The 10358-nt window shown below is 68.0% G+C and overlaps 1 protein-coding gene across 1 annotated transcript; it reads right to left on the bottom strand.

Annotated features, from left to right (window-relative positions):
• Positions 1-488: 488 nt before the first annotated feature.
• On the bottom strand, positions 489-4970 carry LOC123351593 (zinc finger protein 574-like). The gene is made up of 2 exons (XM_044991052.1): positions 4688-4970; positions 489-4091 (listed from the first exon to the last, which is right to left on the bottom strand). Exon 2 carries the CDS (start codon positions 4068-4070, stop codon positions 1512-1514), a length of 2559 nt encoding a protein of 852 aa, XP_044846987.1. The 5' UTR covers positions 4071-4091; positions 4688-4970; the 3' UTR covers positions 489-1511.
• Positions 4971-10358: the final 5388 nt, after the last annotated feature.

Genomic DNA, 10358 nt, shown 5'->3' with positions numbered 1-10358 from the left:
GACCCCCCGGTCTGGGGGGGCTGAACCTGCGGCGGCGCCCGGCCGAAGGCCTGGGGGCGTCTCCTCGCTCGGGGGCCCCCGTCTCTGGGAGATTCGGGAGTGGCTGGGGGGGGCTGCGCCGGCAGCGCCCGGAGGGGTTTGCTGTGTGGGAGCCCCCCGGGGGGAGCGTTACGGGGGCGCAGCCGCACCCCCGTTACCGGCTGTACCTCAGGAATCCCGCCCCCCCAAGCCCCCTCACAGGGCGACATCCCCCCCTTCTCCCGCCCCCCAGCATGGGGGAGGGGTTCAGTCCAACAGGACAGGGCCTTGCTAATGGACCCCCCATTGGAACCCCAGGACACCCCCGACCCTCTAACGGCCCCACCGAGCCCCTACCCCCCACCTGCCCTTGGGCCCCTCAGCTCCAGCCCCCCAGGACACCCCCCGACCCTCTAACGGCCCCACCGAGCCCCTACCCCCCCACCCCCCACCTGCCCGTGGGCCCCCAGCTCAGCACCGTGGAGTGTTTTCTAGCCCATCCTGCCCCAGGACCAGTCACTCCAGGCTGATTGTTCACTCATGTTTAATTGTAACACGGATACCAAAACGCCCCCCCAGGGAGGGGTCCAGTTAGCAAAAGTCGGGGGGGCTGTTATTTACGTGGGGGGGGTGGCTGGCTGGGGGGTCAATAGAAAAGTGAGCTACTCGGGGGCAGGGGGGATGGGGCCGGGTTCAGGGGGGGGGGTTCCTGGAGCGGCAGCCACGTGGCAGCGGGGATGCGGCCCCCAGCGGCAGCCAGAGAAGCAAATGGAATTGCCCTGGTGACGAGTGGCCACGAGGAGGAACTGGGGGGGGGAGCGCCGTGGCCAGGAGCCGCGTGGCCCCAGGCCGTGGCCACGAGGGGGAGCCAGAGGGGGCAGCGCCGTGGCCAGAAGGAGCCGCGTGGCCCCAGGCCGTGGCCACCAGGGGGAGCCGGGGGGGCAGCGCCGTGGCCAGGAGGAGCCGCGTGGCCCCGGGCACAGGGAGGTGGCCACCAGGGGGAGCAGGGGGGGGCGCACCGCCGTGGCCAGGAGGAGCCGCGTGGCCCCGGGCACAGGGACGTGGCCACGAGGGGGAGCCAGAGGGGGCAGCGCCGTGGCCAGAAGGAGCCGCGTGGCCCCAGGCCGTGGCCACCAGGGGGAGCTGGGGGGGGCAGCGCCGTGGCCAGAAGGAGCCGCGTGGCCCCGGGCACAGGGACGTGGCCACCAGGGGGAGCCGGGGGGGGAGCGCCGTGGCCAGGAGGAGCCGCGTGGCCCCGGGCACAGGGACGTGGCCACCAGGAGGAGCCAGAGGGGGGCAGCGCCGTGGCCAGGAGGAACCATGTGGCCCCGGGCACAGGGACGTGGCCACCAGGGGGAGCTGGAGAAGCAGCTGTTGCCATGTGTGACCCAGCCACGGCTAGAACAGAAGCTGTGTGGCCACCAGCCAAGAGCTCCGGCACGAGCTGTGTGTGGGGGGGAGGCTCTGTCCACGCCGTGGCCCCTTCTCCCGGCTCAGACCCCTCCCAGCTGAACGTTCTCCAGGCGACCGCCCGGGGCGCCCTCGGGCTCGGTGGCCACAGCGGGGTAGATCTCGATCGTCTCCATGATGGTCAGGGTGTTGCCGTAGTCCGGGGCAGCGGCGGCTGCCATGGCGGCCGCGGCGGCGGCTTCGGCCAGGGCCTCCTGCTCGTTCTGCAGGCGCTGCTGCTGGTGCAGCTTGCGGTGTTTCCACAGGTTGGAGAAGGAGCGATAGGCCTTGCCGCAGTCGGCGCAGTGGTAGGGGCGCTCGCCCGTGTGGATGCGCCGGTGCTCGGCCAGCCGCACGGCGATGGTGAAGGCCTTGCCGCACTCCTCGCATTTGAAGGGCTTCTCGCCGGTGTGCAGCCGCCGGTGGTCCTTGAGGTGGGTGGACTGGCGGAAGGCCTTGCCGCAGTCCGGGCAGGGGTAGGGCCGCTCCCCGGTGTGGATGCGCCGGTGAACCTGCAGCGAGGTCTCAGTGCTGAACAGCTTCTTGCAGTCGGCGCATTCGAAGCTCTTGGGGCAGGCGGGGCGGCGGGGCGGGGGGGGCGGCGGCGGCGGGGCGGGGACCTCCTCCTCCGGGGAGGCCGCGGCCCCCCCGTCGTGGAGCAGCTCGTGGGCGCGGAGCCGGGCGGCCGAGCTGACCTTCTTCCCGCAGGTGGGGCACTCGAAGCGCCGGCTCACCTTGCCGCACTTGTGCTCGCGGAGCTGCAGGGCCGTGACGAAGGCAGCGCCGCAGCCGGCGCAGACCTGGGGCTCCCGCCCGGCGTGGCTCAGCTGGTGCACGTCCAGCAGGCGCCGGAGCAGGAAGGAGCGCCCGCACTCCTGGCACTTGTAGGGGTACTCGCCCGTGTGGTGGTAGCGGTGCATGAGCAGGCGGTAGGGCCGGTGGAAGTTGATGCCGCACTCCTGGCACTTGTAGGGGTAGTGGCGGCTGTGCACGAAGAGGTGCTGCTGCAGGGTGGAGGACTGGGTGAAGGCCTTCTGGCAGATCTCGCAGCGGTAGGGGCGCTCGCCCGTGTGGGTCAGCCGGTGGCGCAGCAGGTTGGCCTGGGAGTTGAAGCTCTTGCCGCACTCCTTGCAGTGGAAGGGGCGCTCGCCCGTGTGGGTCAGCAGGTGGTTGCGGACGTGCGACTTCTTCTTGAACATTTTGCCGCAGGTCTGGCACTTGTGGCGCCGCTCCAGCTTGTGCACGAAGCGCTGGTGCCGCACCAGCTGCAGGTGCTTGGAGAAGACCTTGCTGCACATCAGGCAGCGGAAGCTGGGCCCGTTGGCCTCCGCGTTCTCCACCGAGTAGATGATGGCCAGCGGCACAACGTCGTCTGGCTTCTTGGGCGCCGGCGGGGCGGGCGGGGGCTCCGGCGGGGCGGGCAGGGGCGGCTCCGGCGGGGGCGGCGGCAGGGGGCCGTGGGAGCGGCGGTGGTAGAGGAACTTGGTCATGTTGAGGAAGGCCTTGCCGCAGGCGCAGCGGTGCAGGGGGTTGGGGGAGTGGCCGCGCCGGTGGGCCAGCAGCACGGCCTCGGTGTCGAAGGCCAGGCCGCAGTCCAAGCACAGGTAGCGCGACTCGCCGCTGTGCTCGCTCCGGTGCTGCCGCAGGGCCAGCGGAGTGGGCAGCACCTTGCTGCAGAGCGGGCACTGGAAGGCGCCCTGCCGGTGGCACTGCAGGTGCAGCTGGAGCTGGTGTGCCGAGGGGAAGGGCTGCTGGCACTCGGCGCACCAGGGCTCCTGGCCGCCCCGCTTGGGCCGGCGCGGCGCGGCCGCCGCCGCCTCCTCAGGCCCATTCTTCAGCTCGTAGCTGTGGTCGCTGGCGGTGATGCTGGGCTCCGAGGGGGCGGGCGCGGCTCCGTTCAGCACGCCCGCCGGCGCCGCTTGCGGGGGCTCCGCCGGGCAGGCGGGCGGCTCTGCCAGCTCCCCGGCGGGCGCAGCGCCCAGGTGCGTGGCCTGGTGCTCCAGGAAGTCCTTGGGCGTCTGGAAGAGCTGCAAGCACTCGCCGCACTCATAGAGCAGCAGCTGCACCGCGCAGCCGTCCCCCCCTGCCGCCGCCGCCGCCTCCTCCGGCTTGCGGTAGGAGTGCTCCAGGTCCACCAGCGCCTGGCTCTGGCCGGCGGCTCCTGCCTCGGCTCCGGGGGGCTCCGGGGGGGCGCGGTGGGCCTGCCGGTGAGCCAGCCACACCTCCTGGCTGAGGAAGAGGGCCTTGCACTCCACGCACTCGTAGTGGATCTGGCTGGAGGCCGGCAGCTTGGCGGGCGCCTCCGGCTCCTGGCTCAGGCGCTTGAGGTGCAGCTCCTGGTGCTCCAGCAGCTCGGCCGGGGAGAGCAGCAGCTGCCCGCACTCCAGGCACTGGTACTGGCTGCTCTCCTGCACGGCCAGCGCCTGGTACAGCCCGGCCTCGGCCTCGCCCGCCAGCCCCACCACCTCGTAGTGCTGCTCCGGGCCCAGGTGGCTCTGCTGGTGCAGCAGCGCCTCCTCCAGGGAGCCGTAGAGCTGGCTGCACTCCGAGCACACGTAGCGATGCTCCACGTACAGCAGCGTCTCCTCCGCCGGCTCCGCCATGCCGGGGCGGGGGGGCCTCACCTGCCGGGGGGGGAGAGACGGGGTCAGAGATGGGGGCTCCGGGGGGGTGACACATGCGGGGGTCCGTGGGGGGGGTGACACAGGGGGGGGTGACTGCCAGGGGGCTCCGTGGGGGGGGCACACGGGGGGCTTTGTGGGGGGATGACACATCGGAGGGACCCTGGGGGGCTCCGTGGGGGGGTGACACGCGGGGGGGAGACACGCGGGGGGTCCCGGGGAGACTCCATGGGGGGGGTGACACACGGGGGGGTGACACGCGGGGGTGACACGCGGGGGGGTGACACGCGGGGGGGGTTCCGGGGGGAGTGACACGCGGGGGGGGCTCCGGGGGGGGTGACACGCGGGGGGGGTGACACGCGGGGGGGGCTCCGGGGGGGGTGACACGCGGGGGTGACACGCGGGGGGGGTGACACGCGGGGGGGGTGACACGCGGGGGGGTCCCGGGCTGCGGATCCCCCCGAGGCTCCTGCCCCGTCTCACGCTCACGGGGGGGGGGGAATCTGACCCCCACGGCCCCGCCCCCACGCGGGGGCTCCGGGTCCACGCGGGGGGGGGCGAGGTCACGCGCTGCCCCTCCCCCCGCGGCCCCGTCTCACCTCCTGGCAGGCCCCGCTCGCTCTCGCTCTCTCGCTGTCAGCCCCGGAACAAGCCGCCTGTCCATTGGCCCAGCGCTGCCGGCCAATCGCGAGGCGCGTTACTTAGCGCCCAGCCAATCAACGCGCTCGGCCCGCAGGCACCGCCCACTCCCGCGGGGACCCGCATAGGGAGGTTTCGCAATGACGTTGGACCCGAGTCAAAGCGAGGCTGCTCCGCCATGTTGGCAAGAGAGAGAAAGAGCCCGTTGGGTCAAACCAATGTGAAGCGGGCAGAGGGGGATTGGATCGAACCAATGAGGGGCCGGAGGGGGGTTGGAAAATACAGCAATAACTCGCCCTGTTTCCATGGGGGGGAGGAGAAAAGCCCCGATGCAGTGATAGGAAGGGGGCGGGTCTCCTCAGCACCCTCACCCCCCCCCGCCTTTCCCACTCAGCCACCAGGGGGCCCCGTGTTCCCGAGCCAGGGACTTGCGCCCGGACTCCTGGGTTCTCTCCCGGCTCTGGGAGGGGAGTGGGGGCTGGGAGCCCGGACTCCTGGGTTCTCTCCCGGCTCTGGGAGGGGAGTGGGGGCTGGGAGCCCGGACTCCTGGGTTCTCTCCCGGCTCTGGGAGGGGAGTGGGGGCTGGGAGCCCGGACTCCTGGGTTCTCTCCCGGCTCTGGGAGGGGAGTGGGGGGCGCTGGGAGCCCGGACTCCTGGGTTCTCTCCCCAGCGGGGAAGTGCTGCTGGTGTGCTTTGAAGCCCCCCGCCGGCTGGGCATGGGGGAGGGGCTAGTCCATGCGTGCCCCTCCCCCCCCCAGGCCAGGGGAGGGGGGCGGAGCTTGACCCGAGGCAGTGGGTGTGGCTCCTAGAGAGGGGCTCAAGCCCTGCCCCCAGGAACCCACAGGGATCGGAGCCCTCGGGCCCCAGGCAGGGGGGGAGGGGCAGGGTGTGGGGGTGACAGAAGACAGAGACCTGGGGCAGGGGGCAGCACCTGCATAGAGACCTGTAACCTTGGGGCAGGGGTAGTGGGGGGTGGAGCCCAGGGGCCTGGCCTGGGGTGGTGCCAGACACCTGGGCTCGGGGGCGTGGCCCGGGGTGGTGCCAGACACCTGGGCTCGGGGGCGTGGCCCGGGGTGGTGCCAGACACCTGGGCTCGGGGGCGTGGCCCGGGGTGGTGCCAGACACCTGGGCTCGGGGGCGTGGCCCGGGGTGGTGCCAGACACCTGTTCTTGGGGGCGTGGCCCGGGGTGGTGCCAGACACCTGGGCTCGGGGGCGTGGCCTGGGGTGCAGCCAGACACCTGTTCTCGGGGGCGTGGCCTGGGGTGCAGACAGACACCTGGGCTCGGGGGCGTGGCCTGGGGTGCAGCCAGACACCTGGGCTCGGGGGCGTGGCCCGGGGTGCAGACAGGCACCTGGGCTCGGGGGCGTGGCCTGGGGTGCAGACAGACACCTGGGCTCGGGGGCGTGGCCCGGGGTGCAGACAGGCACCTGGGCTCGGGGGCGTGGCCCGGGGTGCAGACAGGCACCTGGGCTCGGGGGCGTGGCCCGGGGTGCAGACAGGCACCTGGGCTCGGGGGCGTGGCCCGGGGTGCAGACAGGCACCTGGGCTCGGGGGCGTGGCCCGGGGTGGTGCCAGACACCTGGGCTCGGGGGCGTGGCCTGGGGTGGTGCCAGACACCTGGGCTCGGGGCCTGGCCCGGGGTGGTGCCAGACACCTGTTCTCGGGGGCGTGGCCCGGGGTGGTGCCAGACACCTGTTCTCGGGGGCGTGGCCTGGGGTAGTGCCAGACACCTGGGCTCGGGGGCGTGGCCTGGGGTGGTGCCAGACACCTGGGCTCGGGGCCTGGCCTGGGGCGGTGCCAGACAGAATCAGAACCCCCTTGCAGCCAGAGACATGGACGCGCCCCGGGCTCTGTAAGGAGCTGTATTTCGGGGGGCAGGAGGCGCACACAGACAGGCGGACAGCAGCCAGGCTCTGTAAGGGGCTGTATTTCGGGGGGCAGGAGGCGCACACAGACAGGCGGACAGCAGCCAGGCTCTGTAAGGGGCTGTATTTCGGGGGGCAGGAGGCGCACACAGACAGGCGGACAGCAGCCAGGCTCTGTAAGGGGCTGTATTTCGGGGGGCAGGAGGCGCACACAGACAGGCGGACAGCAGCCAGGCTCTGTAAGGAGCTGTATTTCGGGGGGCAGGAGGCGCACACAGACAGGCGGACAGCAGCCAGGCTCTGTACATTTCTTTATTTCCCCGTGGGCAACACACTCAGTTACAAAAATGTCATTAAAAGAAGCAAAAAACCCACGAACAAGAAACGAGCTGGGAGCTGGACTCACACAGACAGCACCCCAGGGGTGAGCTGCAGCGGGTTCGCACGGGTTCGCGGGAACCCGTTGTTAAATTTTAGCAGCCATTTTAGAACCGGTTGTTAAGGGCTGCTAAATTTAACAAAAGTTCCCGCCCACTCCTCTCCTGCTCTGCCCCCTTCTCCTCCCCCTCCCCTGCTTCCTGCGAATCAGATGTTCGCGGGAAGCCTGAACAAGCAGCATGGAGGCAGCCAGCAGGTAAGCTGGGGCGCGGAGGGGGAGGGGAGGTGCGGCTGGCTCAGCAGCTCCCGGTCCCAGACCGTGGCTCCCTCCAGCCCAGCGCCGGCCCGGGGAGTCGGGCCCCGCGGCTGCCGCCAAGCGGCCGGGCCCCGGTGCCGGCCCGGGGAGTCGGGCCGAGCGGCCGGGCCCCGGTGCCGGCCCGGCCCGGGGAGTCGGGCCGAGCGGCCGGGCCCGGTGCCGGCCTGGCCCGGGGAGTCGGGCCCCGGTGCCGGGCCGGCCCGGGGAGTCGGGCCCCGCGGCGCCGGTCGTGGTCCTGGCAGAGTGGACCCGGTCCCCAGGCAGTGTGGTAAGGGTTGTGGGTTGTGGGTTGTGGGGGGGTGGATAGGGGTCAGGGCAGTCAGAGGGCAGGGAACAGGGGGATTGAATGGGGGCAAGGGTCCCGGGGAGCAGTCAGGAAAGAGCAGGGTTGGATGAGGTGGTGGGGGCACTCAGGGACAGAGAGAAGGGGTAGTTGTATGGGGTAGGAGTTCTGGGGGGCCATTGAGAATGAGAGGAGGGGTTGGGTGGGGCGGCAAGGGGCAGTCAGGGGACAGGGAAGGGGGGGATGGGTCACGGGTCTCGGAGTGTGTGTGTTAAGGAACATGAGGGGTTGGATGGGGCACGACGCCCCCCCCCCACGGAGGGGGGGGAAGGAGGGAACCCGTTGTTAAAATTTTGGAGGGAGGAGGGAACCCGTTGTTAAAAATTTGGCAGCTCATCACTGCCCCCACTGCCCCCCCCCGAGGAGGGAAGGCGCAGGGGAGCGGGAGTGGGGGAGCAGGCTGTGGGGATCTGGCAGGGAGGGACTAGGAACAGCACAAGAGGGAAGCTAGCTCCTGGGGGGTCGGGGGCAGAAGGAGCTGGGGGGGAGCTGCAGGGGGAGACCAAGGAGGCGGGAGTGGGTGGCAAAGGGAAGCAGGGACCCATGGAGATGGGGGAGGGGCGGGAGGCTCGGGGGCTGGGGTGAGCAGGACAGAGACATTGGGGGAATGGAGGGAGGGAGAGAACCTCGCTCTGGACTGGGGGGTTCAGCAGGGGATGCCTCGATGTGGCCTCTGTCCCAAGGCTCCAGCCCCCCCAGCTGTGCTGGAAGGGGTGAGAAGCCAGACTCACCCCACTGCGATCCCTGCAACTGCCCCAGATGCACCCAGAGCAAATCCCGCGGCAGAGGCAGAGCCCCCTACCACACAGGGCAAGATAGAACCCAGGAGTCCTGGCTCCCAGCCCCCTGCTCTAACCACTACACCCACTCTCCTCCCAGAGCCAGGGGGAGAACCTAGGTGTCCTGCCTCCCAGCCCCCTGCTCTAACCACCAGCCCCCACTCCCCTCCCAGAGCCAGGGGGAGAACCCAGGTGTCCTGCCTCCCAGCCCCCTGCTCTAACCACCAGCCCCCATTGCACTCCCAGAGCCAGGGGGAGAACCCAGGAGTCCTGGCTCCCAGCCCCTCTCCACACGCCAACCAGGGACCATGGGTTCCTGATGTCAGGCCCTGGGCTGGGGGGAGCCCTGTTCTCTGGGGAGGGGGCAGAGCACCGGGGCAGGAGACTGAGACGGGCCGGGCTGGGCGAGCAGAGGGGAGGGAGAGAAGGGGGCAGGGCAGACAGTTGTGAGGTGGGGGAGGGCAAGGGAGGCCGGGAGAGGGGGCTCTGGGTCTCAGGGCGGAGGGAGGAGGGGACGAGGGAGCCCCGTCACCCCCCAGCGTAAGCCGGAGTCGTTGGGGAGGGGGCGAGAGACAGACGGACAGAGCCACACAGGTACCCGGCTCACTCCCGCGCTCAGCCCTCCCCCCGCCAGGAGAAGAGACGCTCAGATCCCCCCAGGAGATAAAAATCCCCATTTCTGGTCTCGTCACCATCCTCCTCCTGCTTTGGATTTGGAGGGGCCGGGGCCGCTCGCAGCAAGTTACTGGGGGCGCCTGGGAGGTTTTACGTATTTTTGTTGATTTTTTTAATTATTTTTTTTAGCATTTTTGTCATTATTTTTCTGCCTCCCGACTACGATTCTTTCCCCGTCCCTTAGGCAAAGGGAGCAGGGCTGCGTGTGGTGAACAGAACATCTTTGGTTTTTACTTCTCCTAACTTCTACCCTGACAAAGCGATTCCTAGTGACTCCGGTTCCCGCCTTTGGCCTTTGGGTCAAGCTGCGTTTCGGACTTTGCGGTTTTTTCTTTAGTTCTCTAGTCAAAGCTGAGCTAAAGGTTGGCCCCTCCGGGAGCTAAGGGGTTAAATCTACACCAAGAGTTGGAAGGCAGTTTGGGTCCTGGCCTCATTCACACACCACCAGCTCTGCACCACAAGCCTCGCTGCTCTCGCCACTGGGACATTTTCGAAAGCCCCTAAATCTCCTAGGAACGTAAACCTGTCGCAGCTCCCGGGCTAGGTCAATTCAAGAGCGACTGACCCACTCCAGAGCAAACCCCGTTCCCAGCAAGGGACTTGCTCCAAGTGAAGTACATTGATTTCGAAACTCATGTCGGCATTTCCAGAGTGAATTCCACTAAACTGAATTAAGTCCACTTTAATTCTGAATAGCAGCATCCACACGAGAATTTTAACTAATCCGCTCTAAATTCACACCTTTAGTTAATTTGGATTAATTTGCCTGGACGTCCCCATGTAGACAAGCTAAATCCATATAACTGTGAGAGGTTTGCATTGTTCTCCTGAAGCCAGTTAAACGCATTCTTTTGACTGTGTACAAAACCTGCTGCATGGGAAATGCACTGATTTACCAAAGTAGGTTTCTAAAGCAATCTAGTTAAATGAGAACACCTCTCTTCTCTGGCATTAAACCTGCCTGAAACAGCTTCATCTTAAATCAGCACCAAACCAGCTGAATTCAGTACCAAACTGAGTGAACTCAGTACCAAACCGGGTGAACTCAGTGCCAAACTGGGCGAATTCAGTGCCAAACTAGGCAAATTCAGTACCAAACCGGGTGAATTCGGTACTAAACCCAGTGAATTCAGTACCAAATCCGGTGAATTTGGTACTAAACCAGGCAAATTCAGTGCCAAGCCAGGCGAATTCAGTACCAAACCGGGTGAACTCAGTGCCAAACTGGGCGAATTCAGTATCAAACCAGGTGAATTCAGTTCTAAACCCAGTG

This window comes from Mauremys mutica, chromosome 17 (genome assembly GCF_020497125.1).
Source record: "Mauremys mutica isolate MM-2020 ecotype Southern chromosome 17, ASM2049712v1, whole genome shotgun sequence".
In the NCBI taxonomy this organism is placed as follows: Eukaryota; Metazoa; Chordata; order Testudines; family Geoemydidae; genus Mauremys; species Mauremys mutica.
This window is presented reverse-complemented; position numbering and strand designations above follow the sequence as displayed.

Bases quoted from the DNA above. Each gene is read 5' to 3' on its own strand.
- LOC123351593 (XM_044991052.1), bottom strand. From the start codon at position 4,070: ATGGCGGAGCCGGCGGAGGAGACGCTGCTGTACGTGGAGCATCGCTAC.